The sequence below is a fragment of the Aphis gossypii genome, chromosome 1, assembly GCF_020184175.1.
Source record: "Aphis gossypii isolate Hap1 chromosome 1, ASM2018417v2, whole genome shotgun sequence".
NCBI lineage: Eukaryota > Metazoa > Arthropoda > Insecta > Hemiptera > Aphididae > Aphis > Aphis gossypii.
In genome coordinates, this window is record NC_065530.1 from 33,054,241 (window position 1) to 33,079,507 (window position 25,267).

The 25,267-nt window shown below is 30.7% G+C and overlaps 3 protein-coding genes across 3 annotated transcripts; all 3 read right to left on the reverse strand.

Moving 5' to 3' along the window:
* Positions 1 to 1,863: 1,863 nt before the first annotated feature.
* Positions 1,864 to 2,475, reverse strand: LOC126549445 (uncharacterized). Its single transcript, XM_050198586.1, has one exon. The coding sequence runs from the start codon at positions 2,473 to 2,475 to the stop codon at positions 1,864 to 1,866; it is 612 nt and encodes a 203-aa protein (XP_050054543.1).
* A 6,205-nt stretch (positions 2,476 to 8,680) lies between these two features.
* On the reverse strand, positions 8,681 to 10,336 carry LOC126549686 (uncharacterized). Its single transcript, XM_050199714.1, has 6 exons — positions 10,241 to 10,336; positions 9,873 to 10,183; positions 9,507 to 9,816; positions 9,342 to 9,446; positions 8,788 to 9,262; positions 8,681 to 8,725 (listed from the first exon to the last, which is right to left on the reverse strand). The coding sequence occupies exons 1-6, from the start codon at positions 10,320 to 10,322 to the stop codon at positions 8,695 to 8,697; spliced, it is 1,314 nt and encodes a 437-aa protein (XP_050055671.1). The 5' UTR covers positions 10,323 to 10,336; the 3' UTR covers positions 8,681 to 8,694.
* Positions 10,337 to 10,387: 51 nt separating this feature from the next.
* Positions 10,388 to 13,603, reverse strand: LOC126549449 (uncharacterized). Its single transcript, XM_050198597.1, has 3 exons — positions 13,588 to 13,603; positions 12,789 to 12,911; positions 10,388 to 12,438 (listed from the first exon to the last, which is right to left on the reverse strand). Exons 1-3 carry the CDS (start codon positions 13,601 to 13,603, stop codon positions 10,388 to 10,390), a joined length of 2,190 nt encoding a protein of 729 aa, XP_050054554.1.
* Between the last annotated feature and the right edge of the window lie 11,664 nt (positions 13,604 to 25,267).

Below are 25,267 nucleotides of genomic sequence, written 5' to 3' on the forward strand. Positions count from 1 at the left end.
GCCCGGGTATATTTTATACATACGTAAATTGCGGCCCCGGTATATTATATACATACGTAAATTGCGGCCCCGGTATATTTTAATATATTTGCCTACCTAAATATTTGTCATTGTTATGTAAATTACATTAAGGGTTACGAAATCAATATTTTCCTTCCCATTTTTCAGACTTAGGACTGGCAATATAATTGTATTCATATTGGTATGGTTAAAAATATTGGTTTTGCTGTTATGTTTATAATTAAAAAATATAATATTAAAAATAAGTAAAAATGTGTACAGTGAAAATAATAGTATTATAAAAATTCGAATTAATATACTGGTAAAAACTTATAAGATAATTCCCGCACATAGTCTAATTGAGTAATTTTTTTTGCTTGCAATTCATACATTTTGTCATGTATAAATGTTTCTTTATCAGTCATTTTTTTGCTTTTTGTTCCCCGACTTCTTAATATAATATATGTATCACATTGCATGTTTTTTAAAATTTCAATAAAATTAAATATGTTTGGGTGTGATGAATTGAACGAACTATTTAATTTTTTATGAAATGATTCACAATTATTTGTAGTGCGCATCGTTGAGGATACAAATTCAGCCCATATCTGTGGTGGAAACTCCGAGTCGTCGGTTATATGTGTTTCTAATATGTAGTCGGTAAATTGTACTATCCTATTATCTTGAGGTTGCAATACCATTACATCAAACGCAAAACAATCTTCAACCATATCACCTCTTAAAAAAGGAAGTCCAAAAAATAATTTAAAAAAATTACTTATATCGGTATTATTTTTGTTGTAATCATTACTTAATCCTAGTTGCTGTATTTTCCTATACCAACTTTGACCAAGGTGAAATCTACACCCTTTTACTTCAATAGAAGGCCAAACATGTCTTGCAGCACTGTGAATAGCCTTTTCAAAATCGGCATACAATCGAATAGGATTAAATTGTAAGTCATTTTTTTTTGCACTCTATAACTAAATGTTGAAACGCTTGTAAATAACACTGTGTAGTCTTCGAAGGTAATAAAATATAAACGAGTGGAACATAAGATTGATTTATTGCACAATGAACAGTAAATAATTGATGGTATAATTTTGGGCAACTTTTGAATGTACCATCTACAAATATAGTATCTGAATCACATAGCACTTTTAAATTGCTTAATGTAGAGAAACCTACTATATTTGTTTCTTTACTATTTACTAACAAACAATTTTCATTTTTATTTGTTTTGAATTCCATTTTGTCAAAAATATTATGTAATTCCAAAAAAGTGGTTGGTAATTTTGGTAGTATAGAAGCTCGAGCATTGTGTAAATTTCTTTTAATTAACTTTGTATACCAATATTATATTATATTTTATAGGGATACGAGAAACCTTTTTCACCGCCATCATTTTACACTATATTATTAATAAGGTAATATAACAAAACCTACTTTATAAAAAACAAATATTTTAATATTTCATGTTTTAGGAAATTCTTTCTGATATCTCCCCTCCATCACAGACAAGCTGTACAGACGAAAACGATGGACCATACGGACCACAATACAATACTTATACAGACGAAAACGATGGACCATACGGACCGCAATACAATATTACCAACTCACTACACAAAAGACGACACACTGTTTAATGTACTTTTGTGTAAAAATATTTTTGTATAAAATTTGTATAGTATTTGTGTAAAATAAAAACAACTCAGTTATTTTTTAAAAAAAAAAGTTTTTCTTTTTATTTATTAATAATAAGGTAATAAAAATATTTACAAAGTAAAAATAATATATTTACAAGGTATAAAAAAAAAAATAATTACAAGTAGAAATAATATACATATTTATGTATAAAAATTACAGTTTTCTAACATCACCGCTAAACGGGTTATAAGTTATAATCTGATCATGTAAAATTAAACAATAAGCTGCAGTTTTCTCAAGAATAACCGTATCCGTTTCAAATTCTACTCGTAGGTCTATGGTCGATGCTTTTACTTTATCATTCTGATGCGATAAATCGACAACGACGATTGGAACATATGTTTGAAAAACATTTTTTGATAACAATGGTTCAGAATAATCTCTCTCGTAATACAATTTTTGAAAGTCTGTATAGGCTTTATACAGTGAGCTGATGGTATTATTTTTAAAATCAGCACGAAAATCTTCATATGGAAACACTTCAGAATTTAAGTGTACCTTAAGATTTTTTAGTTGGCAGTGGTCAAAGCGCCCAGCGTCGTTTTCTATATTTTTTTTTCTATCTGTTTGTAATCCAAACAAAATAAATCTAGGTTTTTCAAGCAAGCTGCTAGACTTTATCGTCCATGAATGTGAAGTATTTCTAGGTAGTACAGGATATTCACATAGATCCCAGGTTCTGAACGCACATGATAACGTTTTACGTGAATCTATCACTTTCAACAGTTTTAATTTTTCTTTATCATTAACTCTGATTATAGGCATCTTCCATATCACTTTAATCAATTCAATCGTAATTTTTTTATTTTTTTCAACGTTTTCGGGGGTTACGGTTTGCGTCATACGTAATGCGTCTAAATCGGTAGACGAGCGATTTAAAATCAGTTGTTGATTGCAATTAGTAATATTTTTTTATAATCTTCGCAATATCCGAATAAATGTTTTAGAGGTATACGACCGGTAAATACATCGTTGCTCATAACATTTTTATTATCTTCGCCGTCCATGCCCGAGTCCCAAGCACAATTGTCTAACGTATTCAAGTCACTTAGTGTATATGAACAGTATGCTTTCAGGCAAGACGATACTCCGGGTGATTTCAATTTTTGTATTTCTATTCCGTTTATTTCATATCGCATTTCGGAGAATAAAAATGCCAAACCATTATTCGAAAAACGTACGTCTCCTTCAGCATTTAAAGGTTTTCTTAGCTTCCTTCAATGTAAATATAACTTTCACACGGTAGAGTAGAGTAAGATTCCATATTTTGAATATTTATTCTAATTTCATCATTGTATGAAAAAGACGTGTTTGAATACGGCGTTTGCGATATTGCATTTGCGTTATTTTACAATCGTCGACATAACCAGCCGTTACATCTAAATATGTGTCATCCATTATTGTAGTGAACGAAGAAAATCTAAGTTATTTTTCGTGAGCTTGAACTCGTAGTTTTTCGGTTTAGATATAGGTGTTGACTTCTTAACTGCAGTCATTTTAATGACGGGTTTTTTTATTGCAGTAATATTTATATTAAACTTGAGCGCCATCTTATCCGTGTGTTATCGAATTGTAATTGGTTCACCACGTAAATTTATCAATCGATCTTTATGATCTTTTAGAATGATTTCAACTTTACTTATAGAAGTAGTATTAAGACCATAAAAAACTAAATGTCTAGGCACTTCAACAATTGTATAGCCCACAGCAACAGTCGGATAAAATTCATGTATAATCTGGCTCGGCGATCCGTCATAAAATGAGTCGGTTATTAAGTTGCACTCTATTTTTATACAGTTTATTTTCATTATGTTGACTGTATTTTCAGATTCGTGTGTAGTATCAGTAGTATATACAACATTTCTAAATCCTAATAATGTTGCTATACTGTTTTCGATTGAAAAGTCAATCTCATGGCTACAGGATATCATACACTTTAACGTGTTACCATCTGATTTTAATTCGAAAAAAGTTATATAGTCGGGCTTCAACTTGTTTATAACAAACTCTAAATCTTCCAACTCATACGTTCCAGTAGGTAAAATTACGTTTTCAACTTGTCCAATCATATTCCGAAAACCTATGGTATTGCAACCAGGTTTTATGTTTGGAATTGAATTATTTGTTAGCAAGCTCAAAAGACATATTTGTGCTGTATTTTCTACCTCTATGGGCGGAAAAAAATCGCATGACAGTTCACTCGAGTTTCCGTTTAACGTTATCGTGTACATGATAAAAATTGTATACACAAGTGTCCACAGTTTGATGTATTAAATCTCTGCTCTGTGTTATAATTGTAATTAATATCGCATCCTTGAAAATATTTCTGTACTTCTAGCGGAGGTGCTAAATTTCCAAAGCTGTCGTAATATTTTACTTTTTTTCCCATTTTTTTATACACTACCCAATGCGTACCTGTACCGTTTTCAGTGTCCAAGTTAACAATCGCCGATTCAAATCGTTTAGGACGAACGGGCAACTTATCTCTAGTAAACACGCCGATGAAATGTGGTATTTTCAACAAACGTGCGATTTTTATAAGTTCGAAATCGTACAACGCTCTCTTGGGTAACGTAGATATTAGTTTTTTTTCGTCTTTACTCTCCCACCACCATTTTTATATGGTGTGATATACAGACCATCGCCTATTTTGTACGAGTTGCCTTTATATGGCGTCAGGTATAAACCATTTCCCAAATGTGATGGAACGTTCCTCTTAAATTCATTAGCCACCTTAACAACGTTGGCAACTCCACCAGTCAGAGCGCCTAGAGCTGATAAGCCGGCGAAAATCGGAATAAGTGGTAATGCACCACCTTTTTTCGGAATGTTTACTATTCTCGGAACTTTTGTCTTTGTAGATTTAAATGTTTTTCGTGCGACGGCTACACACATTTTTGTTAATTTCATTAAATTTTTTTCACCGAAATTTTTCTTTAAAACGTTTTTAGTCGCTTTAACCGCTGCTTTAAACCCACAATCACAACCACCACCAACTTAACGTTTTTCCATTCATGGCGGAAGTCACACCCCAAGCTACAGCTTTTTCTTTTAAACCAGAATCTTTCGATTTGAACCTTTCCCAGGCTCGCTGTTCTAATATATGATCAGCCTCGTTACGATCGGCGATAGAGTTACTACGTTCGTATGCGATATCGTGGTCTCTACACGCCGCGTCTAACGGGTTTATACCTTTATCACCACGAACTAAACGTTTTTTCAATTTTGTACCAGGTCCACAGTATTGATAACCTACAAAAAAAATTTATTATTATTATTATGATAATATCGGATTAATAAACTTACCAGACACGTGAAGTTCGACCGGTAATTTGTTTATAAGCGTGTTAATAAGCCCGCCACCTTTATTCTTGTTGCTTCTTCGAGCGAGTGACATTGTGTACTGATGACATTCTCATCATAACATAGATATTTATATCAAAATAAAATTCACTAAACAAGAAACCGAGCTTACAGTTGAGAACGTAGATCCACCTACTTCGTTTCAAATCTATAGACACGGTCCGCTTCTACCTAATACGATATGTGCGTTTATTGTAGGTCCGTCTGGCTGTGGAAAAACGAATTTAATGTTTGCATTATTAACTAATATAAATGGAATAAGATTTCACAACGTTTGCATATATTCGAAAACTCTGGATCAACCGAAATATAAAATGTTGAGTAATATCAGATATCGAAGGAGTACAATTATTTACGTTCTACGAAAACGAACAAGTTATTGAACCTGAAAAAGCCCTACCAAAGTCTGTGTATATTCTAGACGATATTTTGAAAGAGGGGCAAGGAGTATGTAGATCAATCTTTGCAAAGGGAAGGCATAACCTTATAGATATGTGCTATATAGCTCAGAGTTATTCAAGAGTACCAAAACAACTTTTACGTGATAACGCTAACCTTATCGTTTTATTTAAACAAGATGAAACTAATTTAAAACATGTTTACATGGAGCATTGCTCTGGTGATATGTCGTATACAGAATTTAAAGATTTCTGTACATCGCGTTGGCGTAAGGGGATGGTTTATCGTAATAAACAAAGAGTGTGAACGCGATAATGGGCGTTATCGTCACGGCTTCGACACGTTTGTTATTATATAAACTTACGTTTTTTAAAAAACATCTCATTCACGATCATGGACGCCAGTGGTGAAGTACTCGAAGAATTGATAAAAGCAAAAGAAAATATTAAACGAAAATATACTGCATTGAAACAAGGAAAAGCCGATATTCAATCGATAGTAACAGAAACATTTAAACCGATTATCGATCCGTTAAACGAAATACAAAAATCTACTTTGGATAAAACTATAGACAACACTGAAGATTTACATTTTTATCAAATAGATGAATTGTTAGATTCATACAGCATAGACAAGACGTATGGTCTTAAATTACAGTCTAATAAAACGGTACGTTTAGGTAAAAAAGAAATCAAACTTGTCGGAAATACGATAATTGTTGATGATACTACATACCCGTTAACACAGGGTCTCTGTAGTTTAATATTTTCAAAAGCCCCGAAACTATATACCGAAAACGATTTAAAAACATGTAAATCTATATTAATTCAAACATCAGCTCATTTAAGGTCAAACAGCAAACAAATTAAAAAAGGCGGTAATAAATACAGAGATATAATCACAACATTATTTCCATCTGGTAGTGGACTATCTGTACAATTACAGAAACATACACTTCAATATTGGAACGATCCGAATGAATTGGTTTCCCGTTTAAAACTACTATTAGCATCAAAAGCTGCTGGCAATACTGGTGTTTCCAACGAAATACTATCAATTTTCGAAGAATTACCGGAAGCTGGTTACATAAAACGTATACCAAATGTCTAAGCGAGATATCGCATTTGAACTACACAAACCTGCTAGAAAAAATTACATAAGACGTATAGTTAATGTATACGGAAAAAATGATCTATGGCAAGCTGATCTGGTTGAAATGATACCATATTCGAAAAAAAATAAAGGTTACAAATATATTCTATGCGTCATAGACTGTTTTACGAAATTTGCATGGGCGATAGCATTAAAATCAAAAACTGCTAAAGAAGTTTCAAATGCAATGTCGAAAATACTACTCAAACGTTCACCAAAACTACTACAGCTTGATAACGGAAAATAATTTTATAATACAACATTCGATAAATTGATGAAAAAGTATAACATACACAAATATTCAACGTATAGCACCATGAAAGCATGTATTGTAGAACGCTTCCAACCGTACATTAAAAGAAAAAATGTTTAGAGAGTTTACTGCACGAGGTTCATACAATTGGATTTCTATTTTACCTTCATTGATTAATGAGTATAATAATACAAAACATTGAACAATAAGGATGACTCCGACGCAAGCTGATTTAGATCCAACATCAGTTTAAATTATTAATAGAAAAAATAGTTTAAAAATTGGTGATTACGTTCGTATAAGTACATATAAAAGTGTATTTACAAAAGGTTATTTACCAAGTTGGTCTGCAGAAATATTAAAAATTATCAAAATTAATCAAACCATGCCTATTACATATCAATTACAAGATTATACAGGAAAACCAATTGCTGGCTGTTTTTACTCTGAGGAAATATGTAAAACAAATTACCCAAACGAATATTTAATCGAAAAAATTATTCGTAGGAAGGGGACACAGATATTTGTAAAATGGCTGGGGTTTGACAATACACATAATAGTTGGAGAAATATAAGTGATACTAGAAAATAACTTTAGTTGAGTTTCTACCATGAACGTGTTCGGTAGTTCTCAGTCTGGTGAAATAAAAAAAAATAATTCAAATCTTGAACATTCGATTAAATCATATTCGGATAAATTAAATAAAATTGAACATTTAATTGAAGAAAATCATACATCTATTCAATTACAAAAAGAACAAACAGAAAAGTTGGAATTAACGTGTTTAGATATAACAGAGCATATGATAAAAGCTGAAGTTACATTACAAACTATTCTAGAAGCTGTAAACGATTTGAAAAAAACATTACCTGCTATACATAGTCAACTCAATACTATTGAAACTTATTTTAAAGACAAGTCATAATGTCTACAGGCATCATTGACATTCAATGCATTCTTGGAGCGGATAACAAATATATGATTAAAGAGATGTCTATTGTAGACACAGAAACATGGGCTACTCAACACTGGATTTTTAAAAATTCAAAATCTAATCAAGATAATAAACGTCGAAAACCTAACAAGTGGCTACAAAATTTTCATCAGCTATCTATAGATTATGGTGATATTGAGTATGAAGAACTTGGCAGAATATTGAATTCGTTAAAGTTTGACTGTATTTACACCAAAGGCGAACAGAAAAAACAACTACTTATAGAGTATATACCACACGTTGCAGTTATCAACATTGAAGACTTGGGTTGTCCTCGACTGGATCAAATATGTGATGAAGAAGAAAATTACCTTGTTGTATCTTTCATAAGGACTTAAATCCTAAATATTGTACATTTTATAAAGTGTTTGCTTTAAGAAAATGGTTTGTAAATAATCATAAAAATTGTAATCATGTTTTTTTATTCAAATAAACAACATTTTTTATTTCAAAATTGAGTTTTATTTCTATACTATACTAACTATCAAAGAAAATGGTTTAAAGTAAAATATACAAGTACAAAAATATGACATAGGAAAAAATTTTATTATGTATACAAAATAATTTATAGAAAAAATATTCACAAAAATTAAACAAGTATAAAAATTATACAGAAATAATTTTTCAATTCAAAATTGAGTTTTAATTCTATACCATACTAACAATCAAAGAAAATGGTTTAAAGTAAAATATACAAGTACAAAAATATGACATAGGAAAAATCTTTATTAGTATACAGAAATAATTTATAGAAAAAATATTTACAAAAATATAAAACATGTATAAAAAATATACATACAGAATAATCTTACAAATATATAACTAACTATCTAGTTCTGCTTCGAGTTCCTCCCTATAAAATTCAAAATTATTAATTAAAAAATAATTAATATATATATATATATATATACTCACTCTATAGAATAGTGTCCATGAGCTAGGGTGTGTACTTTGTCTTCAAGTATAACCCTTTTATCATCAAAACTGTTATAAGTTAATTTATCGGATTTGATGGTCTTTAATTTGTGCTTGAATGAACGGATAGAGACGTTTGACGTTGTTACTTCCAAACTGGTATCACCAAACAAACACCGTTTATGATCTTGAAATGTCATATGGTTTCTAACAACATGTCCACGGATTCCTTTTGCTTTGATTTTCTCCTTATCTTCTAAAATGTAAGCGTAGGATTTTGCACGGAGAGCACAAAACTCTCTCATAATACGTCCATCGGTGTCATCAGAAAATAGCCCAGGAATCTTCTTTCTCTCAGCAATGTAACACGGGTGGTCACGGGGTAGATTTGCAGTGTCCATTCGATTCAACAAGTTGGGATTGTTCAACAGATCATTGTAAAAATCATCAGTTTGAATATAGTATACCAATGAATCTAAAATATAAATAAATTAATAAAAGTATACCAACGAATCTAAAATATAAATTAATAAAGTACTAATAATAATAATTACCTGTATCTGTATACATGAGCTCAATTTTATCATCATAATGTTTCTGCATTACGTTATAGTGATAGTCATACATTAAATACTTGGAAATTTCCAGCACTGCAAAACCTGATAAAAAATTTAAAATATTAATATAACAATAAAAAATTTAAAATAAATGTAAATTACCTATATAAATAGGTTTACAAAAATCAATGATTTTGTTTTCTAATGCAACTGCATTTAGAGTTTCATTGTATGTGGTACAGTGTTTGAATGTTGACTGATTTATCAGTTTTTGTAAACGACGATCACTAGACACCAGTTCCATTTTTATTCTTTTCCGCATAGACTCCATGGTTTTCCCAAAAACCGCATTATTTAAAAGTTTGAAAAAGTCTTTCTCAAAGTCATTTGCTGCTTTTTTTCGCATCTCTGTGTTTAGTGCTATGTATGGAGCCAGCCATGGTGATTGATTAAACTGAACTACTCTATGAACCTATAATAAAAAATAATTATATTATAAATGTAAAATAAAAACATTTATACATTTACTTTTTCAACTATGAGTCCATTGGCTATAGCTTGCTGAAGGTTTCGGTAATGAATAATATAGTTTTTTTTCGACTGAAGTGTTGCCATGAGTTTTTTAACTTTTGAACCAGTTGGGATACCGTTTTGAGGAAGGAAAGGTAAGTTGTTGTGTTTATCATGGAGTTCTTTCGGATAAGTAATGTCAACTTCATATATCCGTCCGATGGGTGATGTATCGTTCAAATCATTCAGCCCTTCTAGTTTAGGTTCAACCCACTTAAAACCACCATAGGGCATGTGTTGTGACATTGCCCAACCGTACAGATTATTACCTAAAAAAATAAATTAATATTAAAAAATAATTAAAATATATGTATATGTATACTTACAATCTTGATAAATTAACCATGATTTGGACTTTGTTGGATCATAATCTAGGGTCTTTTCATTATTAGCTTTAGCATACCTCATACTTGCTTGTGTCAAACCGCTTCGAATTCCTATAATAAATTTATATATATTATACATGTAAATTTTTATATATAATTATTATAATTACCCTTTTCAATCATCAGCAGCATATCATACTCAATGAGTAACTCTAATTTGACTCTGGTATATTTTAACATACAATCAAAGGAGAATCCTGGTGCTGTATAGTAAAAAGATGGGTCCAAACAGTATGTGGTTAAACATAGGTCTCTGAAGTTCTCAAATACGTTAGCCAACAATAAAACATCAATTTTCAGATATAGATCACTGTATTCACCCAAAGTCTTGCATCCAAAGTGACTCCAAACAGTTTTTGCATGTTCATAATCTTCTTCTTGTATATGTGATTCTGTTAGTGTACTGTAGAAATCTGCTTTCTCTGGTAAATGGGTTTGCTCCAGCTTGTTCCAACCATCCGTATACTCATAAGGGTAAACACCTTTACGAGTAACGAGTGGCAAGTCTGCGGCATTAAAATGTTTAGCTGTTTCTCTAAACTTTTCGAACCCTGGTGTTAATAAATTTTCCGAGAGTGTTGATAAACTTGAAGCCATAAATCTTAATGTGTCGATGAACCGTATTGAAAAGTTGTTGGAAACGTGTTTTAAAAATGAGATGAATTTTTCTTCACTGTTTGGTATAACAGAAATTTTTTTCACATCGAGACCGAGTTCAGTTACAATAAAATGTGCATCATAATTCGATAAATTGTGGAAAAAACATGGTACAAAATTTGGTGTTTGAAGCTTGAGGTTGCAGGTATTACACAATGTTTGTCGAAATTTACCCGATAAGTGACAGTGATCAGCAACTTTATGGTTCCCCACAGAGAAACCGTTTTTACATAAATTACATGTCTTACATAAATCATGTGCTTGTTGTTGTTCTGCAGTAAAGGTTATGGGTATGTTGGTTTGTAGTAATTTTTCAATGTTTTCAGCTATTTCAACGATACTCTTCACAAAATGTTCACCCACATTCTGATTATCTTCATCGCCACGAAAAATTATAGGTGAAGTTGGAATATTAAATTGTTCAAGCAGTTCTGCGGGAACGTCGTTATTTGCTTTAACCATAAAACCATAACTCATAGCCTCGTGTTTTTGAATAGCTTTTGTATTGTTCCCACATTTTTCATCGGATTTTCTTAGTAGTGCTTCAAAATCAGCATATATAACTATCGGATGTCGTTGAGTTTTTTTCCATGAGTCGAATTCTAACATCGATCCAGGAGCAGGCATTCGAGGTAAAATTGGTTTATGTGTTCCGCATATTAACTTGTGTTCTTCAAATCGTATGCGCTCATTTAATTCGTATTTATTAATATTTAGAGATTCGAACGATGTAAAGCAACGTTTACAAAATACAGCGCTTGCTTTATGTCGGGTTTTCTGTGATCGTACAAGTCGAGAAAAATTAGAGATGTAGGTAAAATGAGAATTTTCATCATCGGTTATTAGTAACAAGTCGAAATGATCTGTTTTTTCTTCATCTACCACCTTCAATGGAAACACTTCATATTTTGGAAATTTTTGCGGTGGTTGGAAATGTTTTTCGAGTCCGTAAACATTGACAGTTACATTAGGATTATTTTTATCGAAAATGTTAACCTGATGTAATTTTGTCGGGAACGTGATACCGGAAAAATTATATTTTTCTTCGTGAGTTGTATAATTTTCTATACGTTGTTTATTTGAACCTGTTACGTGTTTTGCTAATATAGCCCACTTGAAGCACTGTTGGTCTGAGTTTTGCGGGTTGATTACAGCTTTTTTCTTTTCGATGAAGTCCGGTAACGGAATATAAGATGAAGCGCTCATAGGCGTATATTGATAAACACCTAATAATAATCCGTCAATACACTGTAGCGTATAACCACTTCCCTTGCTAGAATATTCGTCTTGCTCAGCCATTAATTTTATAATACCTTCTTCAACAATTTCCCGTACACCAGTTTCGGAAAAAATTGGTCTAGCTGAGGTCTTAAATGAACGGTTCTCTGTTGAATTATCAACATTCGGATTATTGTATGTAGCTTCCAGCTTTAAATTAAACTTGATTGGATGTTTAGGCGCTTGTGATTTAAGTAACTCGACTAATTCTGATTTAATCGAATTAAAAAATTCAATATAGTTTTGAATGTTTTCGATATTTTTTGCGTAATGCCATACGACTTTTCTATTTTCAGAAGACGACATTTCGATAAAGCCGGGAGACTGTACAAGAAGTAAACATGCTTTTTTAGCTTTGATAGCAGACGTAGTGTTTGCGGAAGAAGCACGTTTCCCGTTATCGGTTGTAGTGTAAGAATCTTTAAAAAATAAAAACCCTAATTAATATCTAAAAATGTGTTGTCGAAAATGTCGCGAGTGATAAAATATATTTAACTAACTTGTATTAGCGTCTAGCATTTCATATGCATCAATGCATCCATTGCAATCATACAAATATCGTCGTCAGATAACATGTTTGAACCACCAGCTGGTATATCTGGAACAGTTATTTGCGGTGCTATCTGTATATCTTCACGTGCGGCGGGTTGACGATGTGCAGGCACATTAATGATACCTTGAAAAAATTATTATAAATTAATATCATGAATGATGAAAAATAATATTATATAAATACATACCATGAAGATTTTTTTTGGTGTCTATTAAGATCTGACTTGTATTTAAATTTTAAATGTCGTAGGGCAAATAGTGCATGGGAATCGAATTCCGAGATGAGTTTTTTTATGAGTCGAGAAATTACGCTTCGCATTAAAAACCGATGGACACTTATCGCATTTAAACATGTTTAAATAAAGTGTTTAAACACTTGGAAAAATTGTTAATACTGTTGTGTGAAAACGCGGAGATAATACGTACCAAATGGTTGTCTAGAACAGACTGAACGTACATCGACGGGTAACGGAGCAAGTGTCTTAGCATTTGCGATGATGAAGATAAATTAAGCCAGGGTTAGGTAAAATATTATTTGGGAATTAGGTATATCACTATAGATTTTTAACTATTTTGGGTATCATTGTATTGAACAGAGCATCGATAAAATTCCTGAAACTGACTTGCACGTGTCGAGAATAGACGAGAATAGGTTGGGACAGGGCATTTTCGATAACAATAGAATACTAATACATCAAATAGTCTCGTAAAACCCAACGACGTATTATTTAATTTGTAACACATTTTATATATGATTTATATTACTCAGTTAAATATAAAAAAACTATAAAGGTACTTACGTGTCATGAGATCCATATTTAAAAGAAAAAAAATGTAAAAAAAATGTATGTAGAAATGTGATGTTGCTTGTTGATCGATAAAAATACAACTAATTTCGAAAACTCTGGTTTTCGAAATCTTTGGATACTGTGCGTTATCGGCTATTATCGAGCATTTGGCCGGACAACTATAATAATAAAATGTGATGTTCACGGAATTGGGATGCGTTCATAATAATTACAACATAATGTATAGGATAAAAATAATAATATATTAATGCCTCTAACAATGACGCTTACGCGGACGTCTCCGCGGGAGCAGCGCCACACAGAATAATAACAACAGTAAATAATAATAATAATATTGATACCAGTATCATGTAAACAACAAAATGATAAATACCGATCGGCACATACGCCACGGTCGTGACGGTCAGTATCGGCGGCGTTGGTGGCGGCAGCTGATACGGCAAAGCTGATAATCACGGACGCGGCGGCACGCGAACACGGCGGGAGATCGGATTACGTAAAGCGCGACTTTACGTAATCATGATATCGAACGGCGGTATTGTGCACTAAAACACGACGCGTTGAATTCGCCGGTCGCGGTGCGGAACACGGCACGTCGGTAAATAACAGATGGCAAAATGCCAACACGAATAACAGGACGCCGTACGATCTGCAAGTGTCACTTTTTGATATGGTCGCGGAAAAAAGGGCGACAAAATTAACGGCCGAACATCGGACGAGACGCACGGGCCGAACGATGGCGAGCGTAGGACTGGCTAATTATGGACGGCGACGACTTTGCCAAGGTCAATGACCGGGCGATGCGCTGTCTCGCGGACCGGTTGTCGCACGGCGTAACAGTAGCGGCTGGAAGGGGCAAGTTCGAACAGATACATTGGACCTAAAAATTGAATTTAGGGTTTATTTTCCCATACATTGATCTGTCTATAGATTTAAAGGAAAGACATTTTAGAAAGAAGGGATTTCTTTTAGTGAGCTGTGTATTCAGACACGAACGTTTTAATTTAAATGTGGGAGAATAGAAGCGTGACAATACGCGGTGACGATCTATGGTGGTCATCGAGGGATGAGGTATTGCAGGTAGATGAAATATACATTTTGTTTTGCTTATACAAATATATTTAGTATAACTACAATATTCTAAATACATCTTATAGAATTATTTCTAAACTCAAATCTAATTTCTGTACAATACTACTATTATTTACATCTATATTAAAATCCGAATTCGTTCTATAATAAAACCTAAAGTATCACTCGGAAACTCGTACCATATTAAAATCATAGTTGCATTTACCATCTATTGTACTTTTAGTCGCCGTCTATATTCTATCGGCTCGATTTCTTCCAGTCTCTTAAGCCAATACAAAAGTTGCTTAAATATATAATATTGAGTATGGAATACTATTGTTTGTAATGCAAACAAGACTCTACATACTTGTTATACTATAATTTTTCAAATGGTAATATGTGATAACAACAGGGATAGATAGCGTTATCTATTGAATATGTGTGTACGGTAAAATAGTTCTGCGCATGATAACTGTTGAATATACATTAATATGTGTGTACGGTAATATAGTATGTGTATGGTAATATAGTACAATAATATGATAACCACGGTGATGGATGTGGGGGCGGCGGGGTTACACGGATACGTATCCGGCGGTGGTGGTGCTGACGAGGCGGTGGCGGGGACGGCGGTGGTAGCGGGGACAGTGGTTGTGGCGTGGACGGGTGCGGTGGTGGGGCGGAGGCGGCGGCGGCGGCGGCGGGTCAGCTACGGCGGCGGGTCAGATGGTCAGCCTGGTCAGACGGGTCAGCGGGTTAGGTTCCAGAACTCTCATTTTACACCTACTCATTATAATAATCTACATATTTCTGTCTTATGAAATAATAATCATAATTTAGGTTTGATTTAGAGTGGTGTGATCTCATTATAATAATCTACATATTTCTGTCTTATGAAATAATAATCATAATTTAGGTTTGATTTAGAGTGGTGTGATTTCATTACAATAATCTACATATTTCTGTCTTATGAAATAAATAATAATAATCATAATTTTGATTTGATTTAAAGCGGTGTGATCTCATTATAATAATTTACATATTTATAAAAATATTTCGCTATCGCAGGCGCTACCCTCTACTATTACTATTATTATTATCGGTCTCAAATAATAAAAAATATAGTCGCACATAATTTACCATCCCTATCAAATAATATAATTTTACCCTTTCCGTTTCAGTGTGCTTCAACTGAAATGTATAAAATAGAACACTCAATACAAAATAGCAAGTCACTTTTAGAGACAGTACGTAAATCCACTCAATAACTACAAGTTATATCTGAATAAAAAAAATAAAAAAATGTCATTTGTTAGCTCATTAAATAGTAGTAACGAAGAATCGATGAACGAAAGTGATGTAAGTACAAAATAATATGTTTTTTATATAATTTATATTTATTAGTTATATTTTGAAGATGACTAAATACAATATTTTTTATTTTGTATAATACTGAACTATGTTGGTTCGGTATTATACTTAAAGATATAAATAAATAGGTGTAGCGTATATATTTTTACTAGATTTTTAGTTACCAAATTTTATTTAATTTCAGAACGATTATAACAATGAGAGTATGAATGATGAGGTTAAATCAGTTAAATCAGTGAAAAAACAAAACATACGTAATAAAAATAAAAAACAAGAAAAATCAAATAAGAACAAAACAATGGCTAAAAAAGTAAGTAAAACAAAACATTTACAATAAAGTAAAAAAACATTTTTATTTATTTATTATTTTTTTTTTTGTTTTGTTTTAGAATATTTCATATTTGGATAATATTGAAAGTTTGCTAAAAAATGAAAAAATTGAAACTGATATCATAAATACTATTTTACGGTAAAAAAGATGATAATTTGATAAATGTTAAATCTCCAACTGACGAAAAAAGTTCCGAGTACTGGACCATCAGCCACTATAAGATCAAAAATATTAAGAATGTTGATAGCAAGAACAGGTAATATAATAATAATATTATTTATATACGGAGAGACCAGGACTATTTTCAGATAAACGCTTTTATAACGAATGTAAACTAGTGAATGGTATTAAATCATTATCCCTACAAAGACGATACACATTGCTGACAACTTATATCCTCTTTATTATTTAATCACCAATATTAAAAAAATGTATTAACATTATTCACTCTGTCCAGCTATCCACTTTACCTAGATCCTAATATAATATACTTGTAATACATTTTTTAATAATCATATTACAGTAAGATTAAAAAATAAATTTATAAGTTTTTTTTTTTTTTTATAGGTGGAAACAAGCTGAATGTAGCCTTAAAGTAACGATAACCGATCAAACAAAAGATCAAGAACTTAAGAATAATTTAGCAGAGGTTGTACAAAAAATATTCACACGCTTTAATATGTCTGATCTAAAAAGGAAGATAAGAAGATCTAAATTATCAAAGACATAATAATGTATTTATTAATGACAGTAGAAAACAATTTGAATATATAATAGCTGGTATTATGTAAAATAAAAAAAATTTCAGTTTAAATATACTTGTGTTATTTTTTTTTTATACCATCACTCACATCTATAATATAAAAATGAATCGCTAAAGTGTTGTAAGCGCATAACTCAACAACGCTTGGACCGATTTCGTTCATTCTTTTTTTGTTTGGGTCGTAATTGCCAGGAGAAGGTTCTTACGGACGAAAAATTTGAGAAAGTTATCGGGTTAGAGAAATATGACGAGGTGGTGATGAAATTACAGAAGCGCCATCTATCCAGCAAATAGTCAACTAAATTATTTTTGGTAGTCAATGGCAACCATTTAAATAAAATAAATCATTTATTTAAAATGTTTTTAAAAATGCATGCAAATAGACATACAAACTTAAATCGTTGTCATAGTAAAAAAGAAATTAAAAATCTTTATACATAAAAATGGAGACAAAAATATATAAAAATTCATCAATTGAGAACAGCTGAATCGATTTCGCTAATTATTTTTTAGGAGTATTTGTTATTGTCTGGAGAAGGTTTTTACGAAAGAAAATTTTTAAAAGTCAACCGAATAAGTAGAAAAAGTGCAAAATCTATTCATTGATGTCTGGGATTTGAACTCGATACCATTGTCTTTATTTACTATATGGTAGACGTAGACATCTAAACATCAGCTCGATGTACAATCAATATAATCTATGGTTTCTATAGTTATTTTAGTTTGGAAATTTGAAATTTGTTGAGTGAATTTTTTTTTAGTTCACAATAATCTATCTATCTTCTATCTTCTATATATATAAAAATAGAGACAAAAATGTATAACATTTCATCAATTGAGAACGGCTGGATCGATTTCGCTCATTCTTATTTTGTTTTGGGTCGTAATTGCCAGGAGAAGGTTCTTACGGACGAAAAATTTGAGAAAGTTATCGGGTTAGAGAAATATGACGAGGTGGTGATGAAATTACAGAAGCGCCATCTATCCAGCAAATAGTCAACTAAATTATTTTTGGTAGTCAATGGCAACCATTTAAATAAAATAAATCATTTATTTAAAATGTTTTTAAAAATGCATGCAAATAGACATACAAACTTAAATCGTTGTCATAGTAAAAAAAGAAATTAAAAATCTTTATACATAAAAATGGAGACAAAAATATATAAAAATTCATCAATTGAGAACAGCTGAATCGATTTCGCTAATTATTTTTTAGGAGTATTTGTTATTGTCTGGAGAAGGTTTTTACGAAAGAAAATTTTTAAAAAGTCAACCGAATAAGTAGAAAAAGTGCAAAATCTATTCATTGATGTCTGGGATTTGAACTCGATACCATTGTCTTTATTTACTATATGGTAGACGTAGACATCTAAACATCAGCTCGATGTACAATCAATATAATCTATGGTTTCTATAGTTATTTTAGTTTGGAAATTTGAAATTGTTGAGTGAATTTTTTTTTAGTTCACAATAATCTATCTATCTTCTATCTTCTATATATATAAAAATAGAGACAAAAATGTATAACATTTCATCAATTGAGAACGGCTGGATCGATTTCGCTCATTCTTATTTGTTTGGGTCGTAATTTCCAGGAGAAGGTTCTTATGTAAGAAAAAGTTAAGAAAATTGCACGGAAAATTAAAAAAAAATACAATGAAAAATAAAAAATACCGATGACTACTATTACTATTATTATTATTATTATTATTATTATATATTATTTTATTTTCGGTAATCATGGTAACAATTTTTTTGTTATTATTATTTATTTTCCCCATTTTTGTAACATTTTTCACTGATGATTCGCTCCTATTGGTCGCAAGAGAAGGTGCTTATGTAGTTATGTAGTACAATTTTAGTAAAATCCACCAGAAAACTTCGGAATTTGGATGTAAAAAAACAACAACTGTCACTGCAGTCCAGCAAGAAAATAAACTATATTGAGGTCACTATTGATTATGATTGAATATAATAATTATAGACCTGTTCTTATATTTTGTTAAAACCAAAACAACAAAAATAAGAATTAGCAAAATAAGTCAATGTCTACAGTAAATTTCAAATTCACAGCAATAAACTAACATAACAAGTTATACCAAGTTTTATTGTTTTACCAACAGGCAACAATATAAAAATTACGAGATGGCACATTATTGTATTTTACCCACCGTAGTAAAATAAAAAAATGATATAACTTTGCAACTTAAGTGTTAGAAATTATAAGCTTACGTACACATCTCGCGGGGTCCGCAATCCACCAAGTGTGGATTGCCTACATGATAATATACTGCTCGCATAATCATAAGAGGGTCTCACGGCAACGGCAAGCAGAATGACTATAATATTATGACTTGAGTAACTCACTGACTAATAAATGTAGAGCCTGAACAATGATAGATCGATGCTTACAATTTACACGGTACATTCGTAAAATCGTACCACAAATTTAGTGTGCAATAAGAAAGCATTTTACAAAATTCGCATATTAAAGTGGTGGTTTCACAAGATTTTTGAGAATCAAAACGGTCAATGAAAATACAAAAGTTTTGAACACCGTTAAACCGAATATTAAATAACAAATTAATCAAAATTCGAATCATATTATATAGAATTGACATTTTTAACGGGCAACGAAGTGCACGGAGCCAGCTAGTTGTATATAAATTAAATATTATATTATATTATATAATATTTTATTTATGTATGTAAAATAAAAACTAATCGTAAATTTATTTTAAAAAGTAGTAATGAAAAAAAAAAATAAATAAAAATAATAATAATATAAATAATTGGTTAACAACTGATTGAAAAAAAAAAATTAGACTACTAAGTCTCGTAATATCATATTTGATAGTGAGTTATAATGATACTGTAATAATTCATACATAAAAGAAATATCGTTAGACTCCATATTTCTATAACTTAAGTCATAATTCTGAATATATTGGTTTGTAAATTCATTCCGACGACAAGAAAAAGGTAACCCATTTACATCTGCCATAATTAGTGAATATGCCGTGTCAAGTCTTTTGATAACTTGACAATTTTTTTTTGTTTTTCAATAATATATAAATGAATACAGTGTTGCAATTGTTTCAAACGGTGTTAATTGATATGTGATAAAGTAATATAATTTTCATTAGAATGTAATATAATTGAAGACTGTTTCACATTAACAGAATAACTTAAATTGTCAGTTATTCTTACACGTTTACATCGAGTTTGCAGATTATTGATAATTGCATTGTAATTATTTTCACACATTAATGTAAGCCATTGTTCAAGATCAAGGTTTAAAATTTTTTTTAGTTATTTTACATTCTAATACTATAACGATTGAAATCTTTTTGTTAACAAGCAATCCAACTGTTACACATTTTTTACCATACGGTCGAATTTCGAATACTGACTTTGAAACAACTGGCGAAATCATATTGTAGCTAGCGGTCTTTAAATTCTTATAGATATTTTTTATTCTAATGAATTACGTTTGTTGAAGTAGTGCTATGATTGTTAGAGTGTTTATCATATTTTTTTTTCCGGCTTTACGATCCATTGAGGATCTTTACCGCCAAAACTATCTCCTCCCATTTCTCTCTATCATGCGCTATAATTTGCCAATTCGTCCTAACTTCTTGTCCTACCGCATTCCATATTTCATTTACGCTGTCTATCCATCTCCTTCAGGGTCTTCCCCTTGGTCTTTTTCCCTGTTGGCATCCAAGTCATTATTTCTTTTATCAGGCATCCTTCCGCACGCCATGCATGTCCAGCCCATTGCATTCTTATACTTTTAACGTATTGTACAATATTTTCTCTTCTGTATAGGTTCACGAGTTGTGCATTCGATCTTAATTCCCATTGTTGTGTTTCGGTATTAAATACTGGACCATGTATTCTTCTTAAGATTAAGATTAAGTATTTATCAAATACTGATGATATTGCTAAATATAACAACATTTTATACTAAAATTATTAAAAAAAAAAATGTAAAAAGTAAATACGCGACCTAATTGAGAAGTGTGGAGGGGGTGAGAAGAATTATTAATTATTAATGATTATATACTTACATTAATTTGCATCAAACCTGAAATTAAACCTTATATTATGTAAACAGAACTCACGACTTATACATTAGGTCACGTATTTACAAGATAAAGGATTGAATAATAACACATTTAAGTTGTTTAATAGAATTCGATAATTTATTCGATACCTATTATATAACATTTTTTTTATTCATAAATCTTAATATACTAACAAGTAGTATCATATGATTCAATTTCACATTTACATTTAGCTTTTCCGCATTTGGTTTTTACATATTCAACAAAGTGATTTCCTTTTGATAATAATACATATACACATTCCGGATTATGTGTCGAGTGTTCAATCCATGGTATATCGTCTTTTTTCCAATCGTGTGTTATGGGCTATGAGATATCTGTAAGATATCTACGAGATTACAAGGCTAAGTTAGTATGACCATGCCTCGTGTCAAGGGTAATGCGGTTGCTACTATGACCATGACACGTGTCGGGATAGTAAGCGCACCAATAATTACAGTGCACTAATGATGCATTTACTCGTGTCTGAATTTGCAACAACTACAAGGACACCTGTGCGACCACACGACGTAAACAAGAGACGCACCACAATATATAAGGGAGCCCGAAGACCAGCAACGGCAGATGTACCAAGCTATCAACAACTGAGCACTTTCACGTCACTCAGCCACTTATTTTATTTGTTACATGTATTTTATTTATATGCAATAAAGACATATTTCGTTATTAAGTTTAACTTTAATTCAAATTAACCATCTGGATTCAAATCTGATACTGGCACGCAACACGTGTAAGACAAGTCCACAGGAAAAACATTCTACAACGTTTTACTCCTCTGTATATGAAACCACAATAAATATTTATTTTGAGGTATTTTTGATGGTAATTTATCATACGTTTTTAATCTGGATGTAAATGTAATGTATTCCGGATATGTTGGGAATGATTTGTTTGTACTAAAGAAACTAATGAAGAAATGTCATTGCTAGTTTTTTGTAAGTTCATGTTTTTAAATGACATTGAAAATCAAAACGTATTACTATAAAAAATATATCATATAATATCATACATCAAAAATATATTATATAATATAATCAGCAGAATATTAAAGAAGTTCACGTTCAAAGCAACAAAGAGAAAGAAGTTTAATCACAGATAAACAGAAACAACCAGTTATTACAAATTTTTTTCCTATTATTGATGGAGTTCAAAAATTACTTAATGAAAATGAAAATCTGAGAACATTATTGCTAGAAAATGACACTTATATTCTTGAAAACTTATCGGCAAAGCAAAATGTGCCCACTATTTTTGATACAAATGGATTACTAAAATGTCTATATAAACAGGGGTAGGACACTTCTGGGCTGCAAGCTGATTATAGGGAATCAACGACTGCAGGTCCGCAGTAGGGCCAAGTATCTGAGAAAATATATAATTGTAACGTTTGTATTTTTGGCAGCACTAATTTATCATGATTTTTACCACGTTTTATTGTTATCGCAATTTGTAACGTTTTTTATTGTTTGTCGTTTGACTCATTGACTAGAGACGTGGTTTTCGTACCGAAAATTGTGCTTTTATTGTTAATTTGTGTCATTCTGTGCTTATACCGAACATTTGTTAGTTAATATTTTGTCCGATTTATATTAATTTAATCATCATGGTTTATGTATGCCTTGTGAAAGGCTGTATAAATTCGATCAAGTATACAACGAAGAAGTGTAAATTATTTAAATTTCCAAAAGACGAATTAATGTAAGTTGAACGTTAACTATTACTAATTATTAGAGTTAGGATGTTGATAACTTTTGCATTTTTTCTTTTGATTCTATAATATCTGAGCTATAAATTTGATTCTTGCTCCCTTGTGGCAGAATATTCTAATTTTATTTTACATTTTTTTATTTTTAACGTAATTTTTCAACATTTTTAAATAATTTTTATATGAAGGGTTATTTTTTGTAGTTTAAGTACAATGTGGGGGCATTTTTCTCAAATTTTAGGTTTTAAAGAAAATTCGTATAACATTAAAAAAAATCATATTAATATTATTGTTGTGGGGTTTGTGGTGTTACACATTGATAAAACAAGTGCTCTTTCAGATATACTCCGATCATATAATGTCGAAAGAGCACTTGTTTTGTCAATGTATAACATTACAAGCCTCACAACAATAATATTAAAATGATTTTTTTTAATGTTATATGTTATACATATTTTCTTTAAAACCTAATATTTAAGAAAAATGACCCTAAATATGAAAAAAGCGGGCAAGTGGGTACCGTTCTGCTGTACATTAGGGGGTGGGGTGGACCTCGGACTAGGGTAGGTTAAATTTGAATGCAATGATAGGTATCATTGTATACGAAAAACGATTCTGAACGAAGATGATTTGTCAGCCTAGGACATAATTTCCAGTGGTTGGTGAAAAAGGTGGTTTATGTTTTAATGGCCTGAATACACCAAAATTTAAGTTCTTTTATAATTATTGTAAGCTAAACTTATGAAAAATCTTGTATTAAATTTTCAACTCTTAGCTACCTGTACAAATATTTTTATGATTTATACCTACAAAATAATTTGCAAATATTCATAATTTTGACGAATTTTCGTCAAAATTTGAACTTCAAATGCTAATAAAAAAAAAATTGTGCCTATGTATTCTTATAATTTTTTAATCACTATAAGAATAACTTATGAGGAACTTTGTATTACATTTTCAAGTATTTTGATAGGACCAAAAAAATTTTATCGACACTTCAAAAAAAAATTTTCAGAAAAATTGAAAATTTCAGTTGTCTATAAATAGCTCAAAAAAACTCAAAATATTTTGAAAATTAAATCATGTAAAGAAAATGACAATCTAAATAACTAGTAAAATTTTCAAGTATCTACGACTTATACTTTTTGAATAATAACAAATATTTAAAATCGTTTGGGATAAATCGTTGTCGTTACGCTATTTCGTAAAAATTTAAAATTCAAACGCACATAAAATTTTTCCTATAATGATGTTATGAGTTTTCTCTATAGCTACTTGAAGGAAAACTTATGGAAAACTTTATATTGTAGACAATTCAGCATGAATAAATAATATTTACCATAATTTTGATATAATTATCCAGTGACTGTTTGACAATGACTAACGAAAATAGCACACGTTTTGTTACAATAAAACAATATTGGTCATGACTCATGACTGAAGACAAAAATGTTTTCATTCCTGTCATTCCTTACAGTGACCTATTCAACACTTACTAATATGGTCTATACAGCATTTTTATTTTTGTTAAATTAATATTTGAAAATATAACTGTATTACAAATTAATATTTACACGTTCACTTATCATTGTATAACATGTCGTTAATTGCATAATATTTAAGTATGAATATACTATGGGTATGCTTGAAAGTTAAAAGTTTTATATAATAATTATTGTACACATTATTATTGTTTTGTAATATATAAATTACTATTTGCCTACAATTTGTCTATTTATTTTATGTACTAAGTCTTTTAGTTAAATATTATAATATAATTTCCTAAATAAATTCCAATATGCATATTACTCAGAATGAAGAATTCTATACACTTTACATGTGTAGCTTAACAATTTCAAATTATTTTAGATTTTGTATTTTGGTAAACATGATTATGTTAAAACTACCTATACTGAAATTAAAGTATCTAAAAATAAATAGGCTTAAGAAATATTATTAATATTAATAGTGTATATTACAATAGAAATAAGTGATCGCAACCATAACTTAGGAGTTATTTCTATCATGATGGCAACATTTTTTTAATAGTGGTACTGTGGTAATTTCATATGATACATATGATAATTGTTTTAATGATAAGAATTTAGATTTTAATTTTAAGGTTATGTAATTTAAGTGAGTTGATGTAAGTCATGCAGCGAGCACATGTTGTGATGGCAAGCGTAATTATTAAATTGTTACCTTTTGTAATAGTAATATTGTATTTTTAATATTTAATAAAAACAAGAAATAACGCAAATATAACATGGCGTAGTCGGTAGGATGTTGTATTTTTCAAG